Source organism: Cavia porcellus, unplaced genomic scaffold, assembly GCF_034190915.1.
Source record: "Cavia porcellus strain 051 isolate PalLab524CR breed Dunkin Hartley unplaced genomic scaffold, mCavPor4.1 scaffold_17, whole genome shotgun sequence".
In the NCBI taxonomy this organism is placed as follows: Eukaryota; Metazoa; Chordata; class Mammalia; order Rodentia; family Caviidae; genus Cavia; species Cavia porcellus.
The window spans coordinates 72,318,946-72,342,281 of record NW_026947500.1 but is presented as its reverse complement, the minus strand read 5'-3'; the positions used below and the strand labels follow the sequence as shown (position 1 = coordinate 72,342,281).

The window sequence follows — 23,336 nt, the reverse complement described above, 5'->3', positions numbered from 1 at the left end:
CTCGTCCCTGAAGTGTGATCAAAAATACGGTGAATGGGCCAGGGACACAGCTCAGCAGCACCAGCGCCTGCCTGGCAAAGTCAAGGTCGTGAGTTCGAGACCCAGTACCGGGAACAACAACAACAACAAAAATCCTGCAGCTGCAGAGCACCATCTACTAGAAGGCAGACCTGAAAACCACGCCCACCTTCGTCACGGGGTCTGGCACCTGTCACTTCTGGCCACTGCTCCAAAGTGAAAATGACCACAAAAGGGAAATATTTAGAGTCAATTTGGGACATCAAGGTGGTACCATAGCATTATAAAAGAGACCCTGAGCCAGGTGCCGTGGCTCACACCTGTGATCCCAGCACTCGGGAGGCTGATGCATGAGGATCCTTGTGAGTTCCAGGCCAGCCTGGGCTACAAAGTGAGCTCAAGGCCAGCCTGAACTGCACAGCGAGACCCTGCCTCAAAAAGACAAAAACAAAGAAAGAGAGAGAGAGAGAGAGAGAGAGAGAGACCCTGAACAGCTGATAACCTGTCTTTAAAAAGGTAATTATCACTCAGAAGGCTGAGGGAGGAGGATCACCTTGATTTCAAGGCCAGCCTGGGCTACATAGTGAGACCATAACCAAAACAAACAAAACAAAAAAAGAGAAAATGTTATTTGAGCGGTTGCAGCCCTGTGACTGAGGAACTTGATCTCTTGCTGAGGTTGGATTCCACTTTAATTTCAGCCCCGAGGCCAGTGGGAACCCTGTTAGTCCACCAAACTCCAGCCTCTGGCTTCCTTCTTGTGGGCCACGCCGTTTGTGCTCACTTCCCATTGGCCCGGATGTGGTCATATGATTTCACCTAGCTGCAAGGGAGGCTGGGAAATGTAGTTTTTCCTCTGAGCCGCTATGTGACCCTGCGGAATCCTGGGAGGAGGAAGGCGAGCACGGATCGAGGGATGGCACCGAAGTCTTGGACACATTTACCAATCCTCAAATAAAACCCACGCTCCCACGGCCCCACGCTTCCCTCGTGTGTGTCCCTAAGCACAAGGGCGCCTCCTCAGCCTGTTCCACTCAGGACTCCAGATCTCCTCGCTGGTCATCAGGACAAACCCTGGGAGTCTGTCACCTCCCCGCGGTGCACAGCGACCACTGCAGACGAGGCCCATCTTGGATTCCAGCAGCCCTTTCCCTGGCTGACCCAAGCGTCCCTCTCCAGAGTGCTGGGTGCCCAAACACTTGTCCTTGGTCAGAGCCAAGGCAGGAAGAGGCTTTCTGGTCAACCATGGAATGACACTGGGAAAAAAAGCTGTCCTTCAAACTAGCAAGGGCTCCCACTCGGGAGGCTTCCTGTGTCGCCTGGCAACAGCACTGTTTTCCTGGAGGCCCGTTGCTAGGCGATCTCCTCACCGTGCGGCCACGCGGAAGGTCCTCACACAGCGGAGATGACGGAGCCCGGCACACACCCGGACCGCAGGGTGCAAAAGGCACAGCCTGTTGTTCCCAGGCCACAGTGAGTGAGGGACAGGAGACTGAGTCAAGAACAGGCAGCCAGGCATGGTGGGGCACATGGCAGTCATGGCCTTACTCAGGAGGCTGAGGCAGGAGGCTCACCGTGACTTCAAGGCCATAGCAAGACCCTGTCTCAAAACAAAACAAAACACACTGAAAAATATGGTTACAAGCAGGGCGTGGTGGTGCACACCTGTCATCCCAGCACTCGGGAGACTGAGGCAGGAGGATCACTGTGAGCTCAAGGCCAGTCTGCACTACATAGTGAGACTCTGTGTCAAAACACTAAGACTGATAGATCATAGAGATAGAGGTATGCAGCTACACTAAATACACAAATATGCATTTCCCCCGTTGCCAGTTGGTGATGAAAATTTTGAGCTCCTTTATACTTTCACGAGGTCACCATCCCATGTGCCGCCCCTGGCTGGGTCAGGCTCCGCTTCCCATGCTTGGTGATTTTGCTCCTCTAACCCTGGCATCGCCGGTGGGTACACCAGGCTCGGGGGCCCTCTGTGCAAGCTCACGTGGCCTGTGAGGGCTGGCTCAGGGCCCGAGTGGGGAAAGGCTGGTGATAGCACCCGAGTCTCCCCACCCTGAGCACCTTCCTCTGCTGCTGGCACCTCGGGGAAGGATGCGTTCACCCCAGAGCCTGCTGGAGCTCCGCAGACCCCACCCTGGCCTGAGCTCACTGTGTAGCCCAGGCTGGTCTCCAACTCACCAAGATCCTCCTGCCTCAGCCTCCTGAGTGCTGGGATGACAGGTGTGAGCCACCATGCCCTGCTCAGGACACGTAATTGACAGGATTACTGAGACGTGAAGACTGCAAGTTCAAGCAATAATAAAGGGCCAAAGATGTAGCTCAGTGCAAAACCCTGAGGCTCTAGCCCCAGGAAAAGAAAAAAATTGCACAAAATCCTGCTGGAGAATGGTTTGGCATGTCCTAACACACCAATGCCTTGGGCTTTTTCAAGCCAAGAGGTCCTGGACCGAACCTTCAAGATTTCCTAAAGGAGAGAAGGAAAAACACATGACAAATTCAGCAGTAGCTCACAAATTAAAAAGAATTTGATTCCCAAGACAAAATGAAAATATAGTTCCCCAGTATCTAACATTCATAGCAGCTTTATTTCAATCAGCAAAGACAAATCGGGTGGGGTGGCTCATGCCTGTCATCCCAGCACTCCGGAGGCTGAGGCAGGGGGATCGCTGCAAATTCGAGACCAGCCTGGGCTACACAATGAGCTCAAGGCCACTCTGAAGTGCATCGTGAGACCCTGTCTCAAAAAGACAAAAAATAAAAAATAAAATCTTAAAATTAATAAAAAGTGGGGCTGGGGATTTAGCTCAGCAGCACAAGCGCCTGCTGGCAAGCACAAGGTCGTGAGTTCGATCCCCATTACCAAAAAATAAATACAACAAAATAAAAAGGGCTGGGGATGTCGCTCAGCACAAAGACCCTGGGTACAGTCGAGAAAGACACAACACAAAAAGACAGAGACATCTAATACGCAGGACAACGAAGACAAACGTATGAGGCGTACAAGAATGAACGAGTGAATGAAAAAAAGCAAGGGATCCTCATCACATTGGGTCCTCCCAGCTCTTCAGGTCCACACCACGGGCGGCTTTCCCGGCTCTGTCGCGCGCCCTCTGCTGGCTAGTGACTTCTCCCATATCAAGCCCTAGACAGATGCGTTTAGGCCAATTCAGCCTTTGCTTGGGTCACTCGCACTGCCTTCTGGGAAATGGAGTCTACTGGGGCCTCATCTGCTCTTCCTGTGGACTCGGCACGATGACGACAACAGAAGCACGTCACCAAATCTCCCCGAGTCGCTAAAGTGATTAGCGGGGCAGCAACGCATGCCGGGAATGGTAGTTCTTTGATAGCTACTTTCCGCTGCGACCCTCTGCAATTGCAACAGCAATTCCCATCACGCACCGCGCTCATGGTCCCTGCGGTTGGTCTCGATGCTTTCTGGGAAATGTAGTCCACGGTTTCTACCGCCCCACGTGTGTTTTATGGAATTGGCCAGCACGGAGGGCACCAGCTCCCGGCATCCCTAAGTACGCCAGCGGGCGTCAGGTCGCGGCGGCCATTTTGTTCCGCCCGGAGTGCCCCTAAGATGGCGGCGAGGGAGACGGTGAAAGGTTGTCACCGGCTCCTCCGGGGCGTAACTCCCGGCTCCTTGTCCCCCCGCAGCCAGCCCATGGCCTGACGGCGGCCCAGACCATGGACCTCCACACCGCCGTGTACAATGCCGCCCACGACGGCAAGCTGCAGCTGCTCCAGAAGCTGCTCAGCGGCCGCAGCCGGGAGGAGCTGGACGAGCTGATGGGCGAGGTGGCGACCGGGGGGACGCCGCTGCTCATCGCCGCCCGCTACGGCCACCTGGACGTGGTGGAGTACCTGGTGGACCGCTGCGGCGCGAGCGTGGAGGCCGGCGGCTCGGTGCACTTCGACGGCGAGACCATCGAGGGCGCGCCGCCGCTGTGGGCCGCCTCGGCCGCCGGGCACCTGGACGTGGTGCGCAGCCTGCTGCAGCGCGGGGCCTCGGTGAACCGCACCACGCGCACCAACTCCACGCCCCTGCGCGCCGCCTGCTTCGACGGCCACCTGGAGGTGGTGCGCTACCTGGTGGGCGAGCACCAGGCCGACCTGGAGGTGGCCAACCGCCACGGACACACGTGCCTCATGATCTCGTGCTACAAGGGCCACCGCGAGATCGCGCGCTACCTGCTGGAGCAGGGCGCCCAGGTGAACCGGCGCAGCGCCAAGGGCAACACGGCCCTGCACGACTGCGCCGAGTCCGGCAGCCTGGAGATCCTGCAGCTGCTGCTGGGCTGCAACGCCCGCATGGAGCGCGACGGCTACGGCATGACCCCGCTGCTGGCGGCCAGCGTGACCGGCCATACCAACATCGTGGAGTACCTCATCCAGGAGCAGCCGGCCGAGGAGCAGGCCCGCCTGCCAGGCGCCCCGGCGGCAGCGGCGGAGGAGCAGGTGCCCAGCGAATCCTACGAAAGCTGCTGCCCCGCCAGCAGGGAGGCCGCCGTGGAGGCCTTGGAGCTGCTGGGCGCCACCTACGTGGACAAGAAGCGCGACCTGCTGGGGGCCCTGAAGCACTGGCGCCGGGCCATGGAGCTGCGGCACCAGGGCGGCGAGTACCTGCCCAAGCCCGAGCCCCCGCAGCTGGTCCTGGCCTACGACTACTCCCGGGAGGTGAACACGGCGCAGGAGCTGGAGGCGCTGATCACAGACCCCGATGAGATGCGCATGCAGGCTCTGCTCATCCGGGAGCGCATCCTGGGCCCCTCGCACCCCGACACGTCCTATTACATCCGATACCGGGGCGCCGTCTACGCCGACTCCGGCAACTTCGAGCGCTGCATCCGCCTGTGGAAATACGCGCTGGACATGCAGCAGACCAACCTGGAGCCGCTCAGCCCCATGACCGCCAGCAGCTTCCTGTCCTTTGCCGAACTCTTCTCCTACGTGCTGCAGGACCGGGCCGCCAAGGGCAGCCAGGGCACCCAGATCGGCTTCACAGATCTCATGGGGGTGCTCACCAAAGGGGTGCGGGAGGTCGAGCGGGCCCTGCAGACGCCCAGGGAGCCCGGGGACTCGGCCCAGTTCACCAAGGCGCTGGCCATCATCCTGCACCTGCTCTACCTGCTGGGGAAGGTGGCCTGCACCCCCAGCCAGGAGCACCTCAAACACCAGACCGTCTACCGCCTGCTCAAGTGCGCGCCACGCGGCCGCAACGGCTTCACGCCCCTGCACATGGCGGTGGACAAGGAGACCACCAACGTGGGCCGCTACCGCGTGGGCACCTTCCCCTCGCTGCACGTGGTCAAGGTGCTGCTGGACTGCGGCGCCGACCCGGACAGCAGGGACTTCGACAACAACACGCCGCTGCACATCGCGGCCCAGAACAACTGCCCGGCCATCATGAGCGCCCTCATCGAGGCCGGCGCCCACATGGACGCCACCAACGCCTTCAAGAAGACGGCGTGCGAGCTGCTGGACGAGAAGTTGCTGGCCAGGAGCGCCGTGCAGCCTTTCAACTACGTCACCCTGCAGTGCCTGGCCGCCCGAGCCCTGGACCGGAACAAGATCCCCTACAAAGGCTTCATCCCAGAGGAGCTGGAGGCTTTCATCGAGTTGCACTGACCTCCTCGCCCTGCCCAGCGCGGGCACGGGGCTGGCGGGCCGTGGACGCCCGTCCTCGCCTTCTCAAAGTGAGCTGGAGGTGGGAGAGCAGCTCCCGGGTCCCCCGGCTCCTCCAGATGTGCAGAGTGACAGAGCCATCACTGCCGCCCGAGCGCTTCAAGGTCCTGCGTTGAGAGGTGTCACTCAGGGAGCCCGCCCAGCCACCCATCCTGCACCTGGAGAAGATGCAGGAGCCCCCCACGCTGTCACCTGGGGTCCTGGGAGGGGCTAGAGAGCCGCCTGAGTCCTGTGCCCGGCACCCAGCGTGCTCCCAGCGCCAGGGCTCGGGGCGATGGGAAGTCAGGAACACGCCACGCCAGAGCCTCCAACACGGCCCACCGGACCGCTGTCCCCGGTTTCATGTTTACTTGGCCAGCAGGCTGCTTGCTGGCTGCGCACACAGCCCCGAGAGGCGGCGGCCTGAGCCATATTTATTTATGTTTCTTAGCAATCTGTGGTCAGGCTCCAAGTTCATTCAAGCTCTGAGGCTTTGGTGGCGGCCCAGGTCGCCCGTGGGAGCAGGGACTTGGTGAGCAAAGTCAAAGGTCGCAGTCCCAGCTTGGGTGACAAGGACTCAGATGCCTGCATCTGTCCCTGCTCCAGCTTTGCACTCACAAGACAGCTGTTTTTCTCACCGAGGATGAGGTCACAGTCTCCGAGTGACAACGACAGGCCCCCCGCCAGGGGCGCCCAGACAAGTCACCTCGGCGCCCGGACAGGCGGCCTTGCTGGTCCCTCGCCGATCCAGGCCCACAGAGCCCAGGGCAGGGGCAGGCACGAGCGGAGGCCATGCTGCGGGGCCGCCTGTGCTGTCCCTCTGGGTAAGCGGGTGCCGGAGCCTCTGGCCCTGTGCCATCTCTCCCACAAGCCAGCGGCGCCTGCTCCCCAAATAGCCACCAGGGCCTCGGGAGCTGCCGAGGGTCCCCGACGCACTGGCCTGGGGTGGAAAGTAGGTGTGGATTTGCAGTGTTCGCTAGGAAGTGATTTCTGCCGAGCCAGGCTTTGCCACCTCTCCTGGCCCCTCCGAGCACAGCGGGGGAGCCGAGAGCGCTATGTTTGTGGCATTAAAAGAAAGTATTGGAAGAGACCAGCCTGGTGCTTCCTTGGGGCTGGGCTAGGGTTGCCTGCGGGTTCCAAAGCCCTGGGAGGGACCTGGTGAATCCTCCCCAGCTGTGCGGGCCCTAGGCTCCGCCCTCAGATCCCAGAACCAGCCAGCCTGGTGGTATCTGCCTGTCCCAGCACTCAGGAGGCTGAGGCAGGAGGAAGCCATGAGTTCCAGGCCAGCCTGGGCTACACAGTGAGACCCCGTCTCCAAGCACCATAAGTAAAGGAAGCAGGTCACCTAACCAGTTCCTGGCGCACTTCAGGCTGGGACTGCCACGTGTAGAAGGGGTGCTGGGCTCTCACAGCCTGGAGCTGGGGAAGCCAGGGCAGGGCCTCCTCCCCAGAGACGACAGCTTGCTGAAGCCACCCAGAGGCACAGTGGGGGGAAGGCCACGCCCAGGACCGCGCTTCCAGCAGTCTTTGGGGTTAAGTGTCTTCCCCATCTCCCAGTTCCTTTGGGGGCAGCTGTCAGGTGACACCGGTCAGCCACGGTGTGACCATCGTCATCAGGTGTTGACGGAGTTAACCTTCTCCCCGGCCTCACTAATTTCCAGCTCACAGTGGGCGCTGCCCACTGACCACCGCCCTGGCCCTGTGGGTTGACTGAGACAGGGTCTTGCTGTGTAGCTGAGGCTGGCCTCAAACAGCGATCCTCCTGCCTCAGCCTCCCCAGCGTTGGGATTACCGGTGCGGATGCCCAGCTTTTACTTTTCGAGACGGGCCCTGCATCGCCCGGGCTGCTTTGAGTTTGTCCTGCCTTGGCCGCCCCAGCCGGTCTTTGCCTTATGGGTCTGCGGATCGCTGACCCCGATCCAAAGCAGAATCAGGCCGGAGCTGCCTGCATTAACGCATCCAAGAGCTCAGACTGAAGGGCAGTGAGTCTGCTGCCTTTTCCGGCCCGCGCCAGGTGAGGGTCACCTCGCCCGATGCCTAGAGGCCGCCTAGCGTCTCAATCGGGGAGTAGGTGGCTTCCACTTCCGGCTCCTACTTCCGCACGAGAACTTCTGAGGGCTCTGATTGGTCAGACCTGGGTCACGTGTCTGCTTTGAGCCCATTATAGGCAAAGAGTGGGCAGTGCCGATTGGCTTAGTCTGCCAGTCTGGGGGCGTAGGGGTAGCAGTCGGGGGCCCGGAAGTAAGCTGTTAAATGAGGGAATAAACTGTGGCGCACCTGCTATCCCAGCTAGGCAGGAGGCTGAGGCAGGAGGATCACAGACTTGGGCCCGGCCTGGGCAACTTAACGGGACCATGTCCGGAAGTAAAATAAGGCACATGGCTCGTGTAGAAAGGAATTTACATTGAAGTTGGCACCTGCGGGTCACCAGGGGAGAAACTCGCCTCCCAGAGGTCGCGCGACTGCGCAGCAGGATGCCGACTCCTCGGTAAGTCGGACCCAGGCCCAGAAAAGACGGGCGGCCCGGGTGGCTCAGCCTGGCACCTGAGCCCGCGGGAGGCTGAGGCAGGAGGGTCGCCGCTAGTTGGAGGCCAGCTGAGCTGCACGGTGACGCTGTCTCACAAGAACAAAAGCCGAAGGAGGAGAAGAACCAAGGAGCAGGCTGGGGTGCGGCTCGCTCTAGGTCCGGCCGAGGCCAGGGAGGGGCCGGGGTGTCTCCGCTGCCAGGCGATCGCGGAGGGCGCGTTCCAGGCCGCGGATAGTGATAGCCCCGCTGAGTCACCCGGCCCTGGATGGGGACAGGGACATGGACGGGGAGGTGACCCCCAGGACAGCTGGCGCATGGTATCCATGCCCTCCCGGCAGAGCTGGTGGGAGCAGAGGCCCGCAGGAGCCTGAGTGGGGAAATCGAGGCACCCGAGCAGCGGTGACCACGACAGGTCGCGGGACCCCGGGGGCAGCGGGGAGCACCCACTCCACGGCCACACCTCGCCAGGGCTGCCGGAGACGCGCTGGCCTTTGGCTCAGAGCCGCCTGGGCCCGGGCTGCAACCGCGTCTGGCCAAACGTAACTGGAGTCACCCCCGCGCGGAGGCCTTCGGGGTCCCCTCCCGGACCCCCGGGGCGCTCTGTCCTGAGGTTCTCTCCGGTCTGTCAGTCCCCCTCCGCTCCTCCATCCCCAGCTCTTTATAGATTTGCAGACAGGGCTTCACTAAGGCGCTGTGCAGCCCAGGCCAGAATCCCACTGTGACCCTCCTGCCTCAGCCTCCCCCAGGGATGGGATTTTAGACGGGCACCAGGACACTGGCTGGCAGCCTCTTTAAAGAAAGGTATTAAGTGACACGCAATGGGAAATAAAGACCCTAAGGGGGACCAGGGTTTGGAATCGGATCTCCGGCCAGGGTCTGTGTGGCCCAGGAGAGGGGCAGGGCGAGCTGAGAGGACAGGGACACGGGCTCTGGCGGGGCTCCCCAAGGGCACCGCCGGGCACCTCCTCGGGAGAGGAAAACACCCTTCGCCTCCCTCCGAAACTCGACACCGCGGCTATAATAAGGCCGCGGCTGTGGCACAGGTTAAAAATAAAAGATCCCTGCCCAGGACACCCAGGGGTGGCCTCTGTGAGCCAGGCGAGCCCCAGGCCGCAGGAGGCGCTGTGTGTCCCAGGAAAGGAGACTGGCTGTGTGACCTCAGGCCGGGTCTTTGCCCTCTCTGGGTTCCAGGCCCCACTGGGATGGGGGCCCACAAGGTTCCAATGACCACCACACAGACCCGCGGCACCTCCAGCCCGGCTGTGACCTTGGGAGACACTAACAAGCAGACCACGCCTGACTTGGTTTCCCCTTTTCTAACAGTGAGAGAGCACCATGGTGGCTTATGCGTGGGGTCTAAATGGTTGGGATCATCCGAGCATGGCAGCGCACATCTGTTCTCGCAGCACTGGGGAGGCTGAAGCAGGAGGACCTCAGGTCAGCCAGGGCTACGTAGTGAGCTGAAGGCCAGCCCGAAATGCATAGCGAGACGTTAGCTCTAAAAAATTAATATTTAAAAATTTCAAAATAAAAACAGCAAAAATGGGTGGCTGGGATCGGCAGGCCGAGGTTGCAGCAGGGAGGCGGCTTTGGCGTGGAACGAGTGGGACCCTTTTCCTGGTCCCTGACGTGCGGGATCCGGAGAGCGAGCCGCTTACCCTGCCAGGACTCGGAGGGCTGGAACCGCCGTCCGCGGCGCCCCCTGCTGGTGATGTCTGCGCACTGCAGCCTCGGGCTTGGGACCTGGAGTCCTGCGCCCCGCTGACCCCGCTGACCCCTGAGAGGCCCCCCACGCCCTCCCACCGCCGCCGGAGGTTTGCCCCACGGGACTCCCAGCACCCACATCTCCCACCCAGGACCTCACGCTCTACCCACCTGTTATGCCCCCGAAACCCGAGGGAGCCACGCTGGCATAAGTGGGGCTCGCTGTGCACCCCAACAAGATGGAGCGGGTGGGTGACGGGGGATCAGCCAGCTGCAGAAGGGGACAGGGTCGGGGGCTGTTTGAAAGGAAAAAACAGCCTAGCGAGATGGCGCAAGCCCGTAGTCCCAGCACTCGGGAGGCTGAGGCAGGAGGATCACTGCGAGTTCGAGACCAGCCTGAGCTGCGCAGGGAGAGCCTGTCTCAAGAGGACAAAAATGCATAAATAAATTAAAAGGCTGATGGGGCGGCGTTAGTGACGGATGGATGGATAATGTTTATTCCAAATTGCTAACCGCCACGGAACACAGGGCAGCCCCGGGCAACCCGATGGGTGGATTGATTGATTGATTGATTGATTGATTGATTGATTTGGTGCCGGGGATCAAACTCACAGCTTTGCGCTTGCCAGACAGGCACTTATGCCGCTGAGCTAAATCCCCAGCCCCTGGTGGTGGTCTTTTTGAGGCAGGGTCTCGCTCTGCAGTTCAGGCTGACCTTGAGCTCACTGTGTTGCCCAGGATGGTCTTGAACTCAAAGGATCCTCCTGCCTCAGCCTCCCGAGTACCAGGACTACAGGTGCCCCCCCCCCCGACCACCGCAACCTGTCAGGCAGCCCAGCAGCCTTTCACGGTGGCCCGCTCTGCATGTGGCTCAGACCCATGGCCACCCCAGGGGTGTGAGGGGTGTCGTAACAGGCCAGGTGGCTGGCTGAGGGGCTGCTGTCCAGTATGAGGCCAGCCTCATTCTTCCAAAATCCCCGAGCAGGAGCACAGCTACTCTCACATGGCTCTGGGCCGAGACGCTGACGCTGCAGAGCAGAGCGGCACAGGTGGGCTGCGTGAGGGCGGACAGCTTGGTTAGAGCAGAGGCATTCGGCTGCAGGCAGGAATTGGGAGGCTGTAAGAGACTCCACTGGGTGTGATTTTAAGTGACTCTTAAGTCGGGTGCCCAGAGAACCCCCATTACAGGAAAAAAGGAGGGAGCCGTGGAGCCTTCTGAGGGAACAGTGCTGCGGGTGGAGGCTGCAGCCTGTGTAAAGGTCCTGGGGCGGGACAGAGGCACACTGAGGAGGCCGTGTGGCTGGACAGGGGCGAGGCCTGGAGGGTGCAGCAGTCACCACCCATCCTGAGGACACACGGCCACCAGTGCCCCTGAGCCCGCCATCCCTGCAGCGTTTGTTTGTCTCGGAGGCTGCACTGGGTTCCACTCCGGAGCAGAACCTGCAGGAAGGAAACCCCTGACAACCCGCCTTTGCGTGGACACAGCCAGGGGGCGCGGGCAGCGGCTGCGACTTCCTCCTGCCCCAGCCGGGCTTTCGCTTCCCTGCCAAGGTCCACCACAGGTCACGCTGACCTCCGAGTTCGGCTGGGGCGACTGGGCAGTGCCACCAGGGTGCCGGGCTGCCGAGCACTGAGCTCCGTGGCCGGCGCTTTTCAGTCTCTCTCCATCCTCCTGCCTCAGCCTCCGAGCGTGCTTGTGGCTTACACAAAGCCCCACGTCCTGGGCTGGAAGGTGGGACGAGGTGGGTAAAATCCCCGAGAAAACCCCAAGGGCCCCTCCCGGCCGGGGTACCCCAGAGCCCCTGGCTGCCGGCCGCCGCCTCCCTCCCGAGAGAATCGGCTTGCGCTAGTCCATGAAGAAGGGGGTTCTCAGCCTCTCCCTGCCCGCTTTCTCTAGGCCTCCCTGGCTGCAGCGCTCGGCTCAGCCCTCCCCTGCCCGGGCCGCGCGGATCTGCGGGGTGGGCGGGCGGCCGCCAGGGGGCGCCAGGCACAGGCCCGGTCGCTGATGCTAGAACACCAACCGGGCTGGCCTGGAACTTTACAAGATCCTCCTGCCTCAGCCTCCTGGCTGCTGGGATTGCAGGCGCGCATCCCCGCAGGAAGCCTCGACTCTCAACTCTTCCCTCCTCGCAGAGCAGAACCTTTCTCTCATCCCATCCCGATGATCAAGGGTCACAGCCCCGATCGCCCCATACCTGCAGACCATGGCTGTCTCCTTCACACAGCAGGTGCTCAATAATGGCCGGCCCGAAGAATGGTCACTTCCTGAGCAGTGACCTTGTGCCCTGGTTCGTGCTGGGTTCTGAGACATTCAGTTAGCTGAAGATGTCTGCCCTCTATGCTCAGGGCGTGCAGTGTGATGGGAAATCTTCAGTTCACAGAGTCCAGTGACCCCATCACTGGGGAGGCTGAAGCAGGAGGATCACAGGTCTGTGCTCAGCCCTCCACAGCTCCTGCCTCCCCAGGACAAAGCCCAAGTCCTCCCTGCAGCCCACAGGGCCCTGCACAGCCCACTCGGCCCCTTATCATCCCTGCTCACTCTCTGCCCCTCCTCCTTCTGCTCCAGCCACTCGGGCTCCTGCTCCATGCTGCCCCAGGGCCTTTGCTTGTCTCTTCCATAGCCAACTCTTCCTCTTCCACCGGATCTTGGCTCCAATTCCACCACCCACCCACACCACACTAAGGTCCCTCTGCCTGTCACCTGTCCCCGCCTGTTCCTTCCAACATCCTGCAGACTTGTGAGCTCCCATAACATCCTTGTTTTGGTGACTTTTTTTTTTTTTTGTCTTTTTCCTTTTTATTGGTACCAGGGATTGAACTCACGACTGCCTGCTTGCAAGGCAGGGGCTTATGCTGCTGAGCTAAATCCCCAGCCCCGTTTTGGTGACTTCTTTCCCATTGCCACTTCCCCTCCAGCCTGACCGCAGAGGGTGAATCAAAACGCTTTTTGTCCCCACCCAGTGCCTGGGCACACAGTAGCTGCTCAATAAATGCTGGTCACGCCATCACACTCCGGAATCAAAAGTTAGAGGCTGTGTCCCCAGGTTTCACTTCAGGGCCACTGTGAGAGCCGGGGCTGACTCAGTCTCAGTCACAGATGGAAGCAGGAAGCAGTACATGGCTGCCAGGTGACTCATGCCAAGCCCGCCCTTGGGTACAGCAGGCAACGGGGCAAAGGGCATTTGATCTCGGCTCAAGGCAAAGTCTGATTCTGCCCTCCAGGAACCTCTTCCCTTCCTTCCTGGAAATGTTTCCATCGTGAGCACCCCACTTCTAATCTGGAGGACAGACAGTGCTGCAATTCATTTCTTAGGGCCTCTGTTTTACCCATCTGAAAAATGGGCTCAGATTTCATACCACTTCCCTGGGGCGATCATTTGGAGCATGGGATTGTGTTTATTATTGAAGCCTCAAAAATAACATTTCTGGGGCTGGGGATTTAGCTCAGCGGCATAAGCACCTGCCTTGCAAGCAGGCGGTTGTGAGTTCGATCCCCAGTACCGATTTAAAAAAAAAAAAAAAAAAAAGACCAAAAATAAGATTCCTCCTGGGGGCAGGGAGATGGCTCAGCGGCACAGCACCTGCCTGGCAAGTGAAAGGTCATGAATTCAAGACCTGATTTAAAAAAAAAAAAAAAAAAGATTCCTGCTGACCTAGTAATGGATGCCTACAATCTCACCATTCGAGAGGCTGAGGCAGGAGGATCCCTGTGAGTTCAGGGCCATCCTGAACTACATAGCCAGAGCCTGCCTCCAAAAAACCCCACAACAACAACAACAACAAAAACAAGCCAAGCATGGAGACACATGCCTGTAACCCCAGCATTAGAGAGGCTGACGCAAGGGGATCGGCTGCAAGTTCAAGACCAGCCTGGGCTACAAAGCGAGCTCAAGGCCAGCCTGAACTCCAGAGATCCTGTCTCAAACAAAAAAAGACTTCCTGTTAAGATGCTTGACCTTCCAAAAGACTACGTCTACCAGCATGCCTTGCAACAGGAACCGGGTCATATGGCTTCATTCTGACCAATGAAATTAGAGCAGGACGTGCAACTAACTTCCGCCTTCTGCCCCTTCTAGAGGCAGCCGCTGGCTTCTGGTTTTGTTTTTAGGCCGAAGGGAGCTATGTGTTCCTTAGGGTGAGGCAGAACAGAGGTCTGTGGCTTTGAAGCACCATTCAATAAATATTTATTTACGAGACAAGTTCCCTCCAGTAGCCCCCATCTCCAGCTCCCCGGGATTAGAGTGACTGTGTGAACACCCGTCCAGGTTTGGCAGCCCTTTTGGTCCCGCAGGGGCTGGGCTGGAGCCCGGGACACTCACCCTGAGCTGCATCCCCGGCCCTCTTCTTATTTTTATTTTTGAGACACGGTCTCAGTTACCCACTCCGGGTTCAAACCTGCCACCCTCCTGCCTCGGCCTCCCAGACGGCTGAGATGACAGGTGTGGCTCCCCAGCCCCCGGTTCCTCTCTGTCCTGAGAAGTGACGGCGTTCCGAGGTCAGCGTCCCCGCCTGCCACTGCCCAGCGGGAATGTCCCGCTCTGCGGTGAGGGGATGGCCGCGTGGTCCCCAGAGGTCAGGACGGGTCACTCGGCCTCTCCCCTTCCCGCGCGCTCTCCTGGGGGGCCGGGGCCCCTCGCTGGTTCCACATGTGGTTGCTCATCCCCAGCTGCACCATCTGGGCGTGGTGGATAATGAGGGGCGCTTGAGGGGATGCGGAGGAGACGGGTGGGAAGGCGGGGGGCTGCGGGAAGCCCGGCGAGGGGGTCCCCATGTACCCCGGGGCTGGTGCTGGTGACTGAGGACTTGGGGGCCAGCCTGGGAAGGACGGCGCGGCTCCCCACGGCCCCTGCACCCCCAAGGGCCCCGGAGGCGGACAGGGCACCTGAGACCCGAGCGACAAGTGGCTGCCGAAGTCCCCCCGGAGCCGCTCCATCTGCAGCCACCAGGCCTGCAGGCTGTGCTGGTAGGCGGCCTGGGCCACCCGCAAGGCCTCGGCCTGCTGTGTCTCGGCGTCCAGGCGCTGGCTGGCCCGCAGCCGGGCCCGCACGTCCTGCTCCCGCTGCCAGTGCGCCCTGCGGTCCGACAGCCTCTGGACCTTGAAGGTGTTGGCCACCTTCTTGGCAAAGATCGGGGAGCCCTCATCCAGCCACACGAGGCCCGAGAGCAGGCGCGAGGTGTCCGAGGCCTCTGGGCACCGGCACCCCGAGGGGCTCTCCAGCGGCCGGAAGGGGATGACGCTGTCCTGGCGGCCGTGGTGCGTGAAGCTGCTGGTCAGGGCCTGGTTGACCTGGTGCAGGCTCAGGGCGCCGCTGAAGTTGGGGGTCATCAGCAGGATGATGAAGCCCGAGTGGTCGATGGCGTCCTGCAGGCAGTGGAGCTCACCGCGCCCGGGCACCTGGAAGTCCCCGCAGAACGTGGCCCCGTCACGGACCCCCAGGTCCTCCAGCTTCTTCTGGACCCTCAGGGCCACGTCTTCGTCCGCCATGGCGTGGAGGACGACGAAGTTATAGAACTTGTGCTCTGGGGCCTCCGACTCGAAGGAGACAGGGCAGGGCGGGCAGGAGGAAGCTGGCGGTGCCGAGGTGCTGGAGGGCCGGGAAGGAGCAGGAGGCCGAGGCAGGGAGGTCTCCGGGGCCGAGGATGCCGGCGGGCTGGGGTTGCTCTCTGGGGATGTGGTGTCTTCTGCAGAAGCTGGGGGTGCAGTCTGGTCTTGGACAGGGTGGAGGCTTTCTCTGGGTTCCAGATTGGGCAAGGAGAGAGCTTTGGGGGCCGTGGAGGTGTCCGTGCACTCCACCGGAGCAGCGGGGCAGTCGGGGTCCCCAGAGGGGGTGAGAATGCTCGGCAGCTCCGGGGGCTCCGTGATCTCGGCTGAAGTGGGCCAGCTCATCTCCTGTGACTCCTGGCCACCCTCGGGAATGGGCTCGGTGGACCCCGGGGGCGCCTCACAGAGCTTGCTGGGCCCCTGAGGGGCGCGGACGTGGCTGAGGAAGGCGGCGGTGGGTGACTGGCTGATTTCCAGGGCGCTGGCCAGGGAGGCCAGGCTGCCCGTGGATCGCAGCGAGCACCCCCGGCTCCAGTCCTCGATGGGGCGCGGGAGGCTCCGCGTCCCCGGTGGTGGTGGCAATGACGGTGGCAGGGGTCCCTGCCCCGGGCAGAGAGGCTGGCAGCCCCCCGAGTCCCCCAGCACGTCCCTCCCGCAGCAGGCCCAGGCCTCCTCCTGCAGCTCGCCCAGCCTCGGGTCCCCGCAGGAGCCCAGGGCCTGCAGGGCCGCCTGGTAGGCCGCGTCCCTCAGGGGGGCTGGGCACAGGCTCTCCTCGGCCAGCAGGTGGTACAGGCGGGCGAGGCCCCAGGACACGTCCGAGGGCTCCTCGGGGGCCTCCGCGCTGTCCATGCCGGCCCAGCGGCGGGCCACGAGCTGGGCCACGGCGTCGGCTCTCAGGGCGTCCAGCGAGATCCGGGCCTCGGCCTCCCGGCCCAGCCGAAGCAGCACCATCGCGTGCAGCAGGGGGGCACCGGGCTGCCCCTCGTGCACCGTCTGCAGCCTGTGTCGCAGGTCGACCAGCTTCTGCGGCCCGGCGCCAGCTAGGAGGTCGAAGGCACCAGGCAGCGATGGGCCCGGGCGGGCCATGGGCACGGGAGGGCGCGGCTGTGAGCAGCAGAGGCTGGGGCTGGCGGCGACATGTTCCGGACGGCCGTCTCCTGCCCGCCCCGTGACTCCTGCTTATTCACGGTGCCGAGGTCCGCGGGGGGTGGCCCAGGGGGACCTGCAGGAGACAGGAGGAGCAGCAGCTTAGCACCAAGGCTGCAGAGGCCAGGAGCGGCAGCCCGGGCCTGTCACCTTAGCACTGGAGGCTGAGGCAGGAGGATCGCTAGCTATGAGTTCGAGACCAGCCTGGGCTACAAAGTGAGCTGGCAGGGCCAGCCGTGGGAGCTGGACAGCTGTCCAGGTGATCAGAAAAATCACCCCGGGACGGCCTGGCCTGTGGCTGCGGGGGGGAAGGGGGCAGAGGGAACTGGACCGCTGTGCAGAGCAGCAAGAGCCCGGGTGCCTGCAGCTTTAAATGGGATGGACGGGGAGGCCTGGAAGGGGCAGACCGCACTGGCTTCAATTCGCATATTTTTAAGAAATCTTGTCAGCTTTAAAAAAAAGTTGGGGGCTGGGGATTTAGCTCAGCGGTGTAAGCGCCTGCCTTGCAAGCACGCACTTGTGAATTTGACTCTTAGTACCAAAAAGAAAAAAAAGAAAAGTTCAGCTGAGTGTGATCACGTACAAGTCTCAACCCATCACTGCAGGAGGCTGAGGCAGGAGGATCTCAAATTCAAGCACAGCCTGGGCAATTTAGCAAGAGTCTATCTCAAGATGTAGCTCAGTGCAGAGGCTCTGGGTTCAGTGCCCAGTATTGGGGGAAAAAAATTCAGATTCCTGCACCCCGCCCCCTGCAGCGGTGCAGAGTGGGTCCGTGGGCTCCTCGACGCCAACACAGAACAGCGGAGCTTTGGGTCGCTGTGTGGCATCCTGACGCCCACAGCACGTTCAGGGGATAGGAATGGGGAGTGGGGAGGCCCGAGGGAGGGCCAAGGTGCCCGGACAGGGCGGGTCCTTAGATCACTCCAGGTGGGGCCGCGTGGGGTCTCCCGAATCGCCCAGGCTGGGCTTCAGCTTGGGATCCTCCTGCCTCAGCCTCCAGGGTGCCGAAATCCCCCGCCAGCGCCTCCTTTTGTAACCCGGAGGGGGCAGGTGGAGGGTGTTCCCATCCGTCTGTGGCCCCCTGCGCTGCCCCATGGGCCCGGACACCCCAGCAGAGCGGAGCGCCCATGACCTGGGAGCCTCCCACAGCCAGGAGCCCAGGCCCGCAGGGCAGGAGGAAACGAGAGAGGTGCCAGGTCATCCCGGGAGTGAAAACCACGCGCAGGAACCGTGCACGCGGGGTTTGGGGAAGAAGCCAAGCAGGCGACAGCCGGGCCACCGCCGCAGGAAGAGAAGGAGGGAGGAGGTCAGGCAAGATGTGGGGCACAGAGCTCCAGGCGAGCCCGCGGGAGGGCGTGGGCAGCTGCAGGGGCCTTGGGCTTTGGCTCAGGAAACGGGGAGCCATAGAGGGCTGAGTGCGAGGAGGCAGGAGTGGGCTCCCTGCTCAGGACGCCCCTGGTGGCTGCTGAGGGAGGAGACAGGTCAAGATCCAGAGCAGGGACCAGGCTGAGGGAACTGCGCTGCCTCGGGTGGGCAGTGACACACAGGGTCCCAAGGACGGTGAGGAGCTGACCAGAGATAATGCGGAGAGGAAACTCTGGGCCCGAGATGGGGCCCTGCGACGCACTGGGCCGGGTCAAGGAAGGAGACCCTCCCCTCCTCCTCCCCCCTCTGTACTACTTAAAACATCGGAGCACCGCCCACCCCACCCCCACCCCACCCCAGGACCTTTGCACCTCCCATGCCCCAGCCTGACACATCCTTTCCCAGAACTCCTCCGCTGGCCCACCACCTCTGAAGCTGGATCAAGCTGACACACACCCAGCAGCCCCACCCGCTCTGCCCCCTCTCTCCCTCTGGGGGCAGAGTGCCTGCTCTGGGTCCTCCTACAGCACCCTGTGGTGAGCGCCTCTCTAGGGATAGGACAGGGAAACAGCCCGGGCTGGTGTCCAGAGCGCCAGACACACAGTGGGTGCCTCATACATGCTGACCGGCTAAATCCAACACTCAGGGCAGTGCCCACCACATAGGAGGTGTTTAGTAAACACTGGATATTAACTGAGCCAACCGACGGGACAGAGCAGTACCCGGTGCACAGTAAGCACTCGGCCACTTCCCGCCCCTGAATCCTCCCTCCCTCACGAGGCTGTGATTTTTACCTGCACCCACCAGCATGAGCACATAGTAGATGTGCGGCTCACCCCCTCTGGCTAGTAAGAAATGTGCCAAGGAGACACAGCACAAAGTCCTCAGTCCCCATGATGCTTAAAATCAGGGCACGGTGACACCTGTAATCAGGCACTGGAGAGGGAGGCAGGAGGATCACAGCCAGCTCAAAGCCATCCTGGTCAGCATAGTGAGTCCAAAGGTCAGCCTCAAACTAAAATAGAAAAAATTGTGAAGAGACAAAAGGGGCCAGGGGTGGGGGTGCACCCCGTAACCCCTGCACTCGGGAGGCTGAGGCAGGAGGATGGTTTTGAGTTCGAGACCAGCCTGTACTACAGAGTGAGCTCAAGGCCGGCCTGAGCTGCACAGCCAGACCCTGTCTCAAAAAGGAAACTACAAACTAGGCAGGAAGGGCATTGTTTCAATACAAACTTATTACTGATCTACTATACACCAAGCCAGCCACACCCCTATGGCTCAGGACGAATTTTATTTTGTATGATTTTTTTTTTCTTGTACGGGGGTTGAAACCAGAGCCTTCACACTGAGCTCCATCCCCAACCCTTTTTAATTTGTTATTCTGACTCAGGGTCTCACCAAGTTGATGGACTGCCCAGGCTGGGCTCAAACTTGTGACCCTCCTGCCTCAGCCTCGCAGGCGCCATCTGCACTCTGACAGGTGGCACAGGAGGCTCAGAGGAGCTCAAGCTGGAAAACCGGGCTCCGGGCTGCTGTGCGGGTTCCCTGAGCACATACTATGTGCAAACTCCGGCCGGGCAGGCAGATGGGGCAACGCCACGGCTGCCCCCGGATCTGGGCCTGACCCCGGCCCCGTGCTGGTGTCCCCCCGCAGGGTCCCCCGCAGGCGCCCCGGGCCCGCGTAGCTGCGCCTCTTCCGGAGGCTGGGGCCCCACCCCCACCCGGGCGGGGCGGTGACCCCGGTCCCCAGCCCACGCGGGCTGCACCCCAACACCTACCTGGTCCGCAAGGAGAAAGGAAGGGGTCCCGGGGCAGAGGCGACAGGGCCGAGCGGACCACCAGGACCCCGGGAGAGCTGGGGTTCCCAGGGTGGGCGGGTCCTGGGAAAGGGGGGCGCCGAGCCCGGGACGGGTTCTCGGGGGGAATGGGGTGCGGGGGAAATCGGGGTGCTGGAGACGACTCAGAGTGTTGGGGTTCAGAGTGGGGAGCGCCCGCCCTGCCCTGGTCGGTCCCCAGCCCGCGCAGTCCCCTCCCGGGTCCGCAGTCCCCTCCTCTGGTTCCGATCGCGCTGCCGGGCCGAGGTGGCCTGGAGCAGGCGCCGCCCTCCCACGTCGCGGGGAGGAGCCGCTGAGGTCACCGCGGGACGGGGCGGGGAAAGTCCCGGGGGCCCCCCCAGCCACGCTGGGCCTGGGGGACCCGTGGTGGTGGGGAGGCTACAGACTCAGCGGTGTTGGGGAACTTGGGGACCCCAATGGTGCATTTAACACACTTTGTCACACTTTGGGGAGGCCGGGGCCAGATTAGGCAGACCGTTAGACACCCAGGGCCACATACCTTCAGGGCCCCTGGAATTTATTTTTTCAGGTACTGAATTTGAACTCAGGGCCGGGCACAGAGCCCCTTTTGATTTCCAGCCAGGGTCTCAGTAAGTAGCCCAGACTGGACTTGAACTTGGGGTCCTCCTGCCTCAGCCTCACGGACTGCTTGGATGAAGGGGGTGCACCACCAGCACTGCTGCATTTCCAAGGCTTTTAAAAATCAAAGGGAGGGCCAGGAATGTAGCTCAGTGGCCTAAGCACCTGCTTGGCAAGCTCCAGGTCCTGAGTTCCACCGGGGTACAAAGAAGCCAACAAAAAGGTCATCACAGGGAGAGCAGAGCATCGGGGCACAGGCCTGTAATCTCAGTAGGGAGGCTGAGCCAGGAGGATCGCTGCCAGCTCAGAACCAGCCCGGTTACAAAATGAGTTCAAGGTCAGCCTGCACTGCAGAGTGAAACCTGTCTCGAAAAAGATGGAGCCAGGGTCGCGGCTCAGTGGCACAGTGCCCTGCCTGGCAAGTGCAGAGTTCAGAGTTCAATTCCCAGCACCAAAAACAAAACAAAAAGACAAAGTCACAGGGCCAGACATAGTGGCACATGCCTGTGATCCCTGTACTCAGAAGGCTGAAGCAGAATTGCTGTGGGTTTGATGTAAGCCTGGGCTACAAAGTGAGCCCAAGGCCAGCCTGAACTGCATAGCGAGACTCTTGTGTCTCAAAAAGACAAAAATAAATAAATAAAAGGGAAAACATGAATAGACCAAGCTTGGATCCCATATTTGTACAGTGGGAATTATAAAATATGATTTTCAATTTCTGTTCCTGGAAAGGCCACATCAGGACCTTTGATAGCACTCCATCAGATGGGAGAAGCTCAGAGATTATTTGCTGGCCAGGGCATAGTGACACACACTTGTCATTTTGGGGCTCTGGGAGGCTGAGACAGGAGGATTGCTGGGGGTTCTAGGACACCCTGGGCTACATAGTGAGACCAAGGCCAGCCTGAATTACAGAGCAAGACCTAGCTCAAAAAACAAAAAACGGAAGAGGAGGGGCAGGGGGAGGAGGAATAAGAAGAAATTTCGAGCTCAGCCTAGACAGTTAAGCCACTTAGTGAGCCCCCTGTCTCAAAAATAAAAGGATTGGGAGCGATGCTCAGTGAGAAAGCCCTGTCAATCTATTTGAACTGGTCCATTTAGCCAGACTGTCTTAAAAAACAAACAAAAGCGACTATTTTTAAAATGGCCTACTAGGCTTGCCGTCGCCGCCGCAGCCTAGCTCTGGCGAGGGTCTCGCACTTCCGGTCTCCGCGCCTGGCATCTTGGGAAGCGGAAGCGGAAGCGGAAGCGGAAGCAGCTGGGGCCTGGTGCAGGGCGGGCACCGCGCCAGGCAGATGCCGGCGAGAGGACCGAGAGCGGAAGCTTTTGAAGTTTTTCCTGAAAGTAGGAGGCAAAGAGGACCCCGAGCTGGGGACAGGGCTCAAAATGATCACGACAAACAGGAAAAGAGAAGCAAGTGCCGGGGGAGCACGCGGGAGAAAACGGCGAGCTGGGGGTGAGGGGAAACGGACCTCAGGGTCGCGGGCCCAGGACCGCGCTACCCCGCAGCCCCTCACAGCTCCGCGCCTGCAGCGAGCCTTAGGTCAGCAAGGCGCACGCCAGGCATCCCAGCACTCCGCAGGCTGAGGCAGGAGGATCGCCGGGAGTTTGGGGCCAGCCTGGGCTGCATAGCGACACCCTGTCTCCAAAAATAATAATTCCACAGAGAACAATAGGAAGACAAAGAAGGATGTGTTTGAGATGGATGGAGCAGCAGCAGCTCTGAGAGGCAGTGAGTGGGTCATGCTGTCAGGAATCAGCGGAGAAGCTGACCAGAGCAGCAGCCGATAGCCAGTGCGAATTTGAAAGAAGAAAACCAGGGAGAGTCACAGCACAGGGGCTTCTCCGTCCCCTGGGTCCTGTCGTGGGAGAACCGGGCTGCGGCCCTGGGAGACCAGGGATGACAACCTGAGGTGAAATCCGGAGTGAATACTTCTCAGGGGTTCAAAGAAGACAACAGAGTCACCCCGGTGGGACACTTGAGTGATGGCCTTCCAGCTCTTACGCCCCGAGTGACGACTCCCTGAGAAAACTTGAGGAGACCTCAAGACCAGACCTGCCACCTACGTGACCTGTCTCTCTGTCACTCAGAGTAATGTGCCTTGCCGGCCAGGTGGCCCATGATAACCTTACAGAATGTCCACAGCTCATCACCCATGGGAGATGGTAAGCGTAGGTAGGATACAAAAAGCACTGTGGTCCTCCACGCCTTCTCCCCCTCGTGGGAAACAGCTTCCTAGCTTGAACAGATGATTTGAAAGAACCTAGAAGACCGACATAACAACCCTGTAGCTGGGTGACTTTGCACACCTGACCTCCAGCACTGTCTGTAATCCCTGTAATCCCAGGAAGGCTGAGGCAGTAGAGTTTAAGGCCAGTTTCAACTTCAGAGTGAGTTTCCAACCAGCCTGACTGCATAGCAAGATCCTGTCTCAAGTATAAATTTTTTAAAAAGATGAATGCCCAGTTTGGTGGCTCATGCCTGTAAGCCTAGCACCTGGCAGTCTTGAGTCAGGATGATTGCCAGTCTGGATTACATAGCGAGATGTTGGCTCAAAACCAAAAAAGCAAGCTAGTGTTATGATGCCCAGTGAAGAGATACAGTGTGGTCTACGTACATACTGGAATATTATTTGGCCATGAAAAGGGAATCCCAGCACTGCTACAGCATGGATGGACCTTGAGGCTGTGCTTCTCAGGGAGCTGAGCCACAGAAGGACACATGGCAAGATCCCACTCCCAGGAGGCCCCAGCATGGTCAGATCCACAGAGACGAGGAGGATGGTCCCTGGCTAGGGAGAAGATGGAGTTAGCATTTCCTGGGGACAGAGGCTCAGCTGGGGGAGATGGAAAGGCCTGGCGGTGGTGGACGGTGCAGACGGCACACAGCTGTGGGGATCACTCAGTACCACGGAGCCGGACACACAGAAGTGGTCAC

General features: G+C 60.5%; 2 protein-coding genes across 6 annotated transcripts; one reads left to right on the top strand and one right to left on the bottom strand.

Annotated features, from left to right (window-relative positions):
• The first annotated feature begins 3,576 nt into the window (after nucleotides 1–3,576).
• Nucleotides 3,577–6,786, top strand: Fem1a (fem-1 homolog A). Its single transcript, XM_003460938.5, has one exon. It carries the CDS (start codon nucleotides 3,724–3,726, stop codon nucleotides 5,662–5,664), a length of 1,941 nt encoding a protein of 646 aa, XP_003460986.1. The 5' UTR covers nucleotides 3,577–3,723; the 3' UTR covers nucleotides 5,665–6,786.
• A 7,305-nt stretch (nucleotides 6,787–14,091) lies between these two features.
• Nucleotides 14,092–20,072, bottom strand: Ticam1 (TIR domain containing adaptor molecule 1). 5 transcript variants are annotated; one of them, XM_003460929.4, is made up of 3 exons: nucleotides 19,763–20,072; nucleotides 18,779–18,999; nucleotides 14,092–16,695 (listed from the first exon to the last, which is right to left on the bottom strand). In XM_003460929.4, the coding sequence occupies exon 3, from the start codon at nucleotides 16,557–16,559 to the stop codon at nucleotides 14,505–14,507; it is 2,055 nt and encodes a 684-aa protein (XP_003460977.1). In that variant the 5' UTR covers nucleotides 16,560–16,695; nucleotides 18,779–18,999; nucleotides 19,763–20,072; the 3' UTR covers nucleotides 14,092–14,504. The 5 variants fall into 5 exon arrangements, with proteins under 5 accessions (XP_003460977.1, XP_013001810.1, XP_013001818.1 ...); XM_013146356.2 differs by having other exon boundaries at nucleotides 18,789–18,999; XM_013146364.2 differs by having other exon boundaries at nucleotides 18,821–18,999.
• Nucleotides 20,073–23,336: the final 3,264 nt, after the last annotated feature.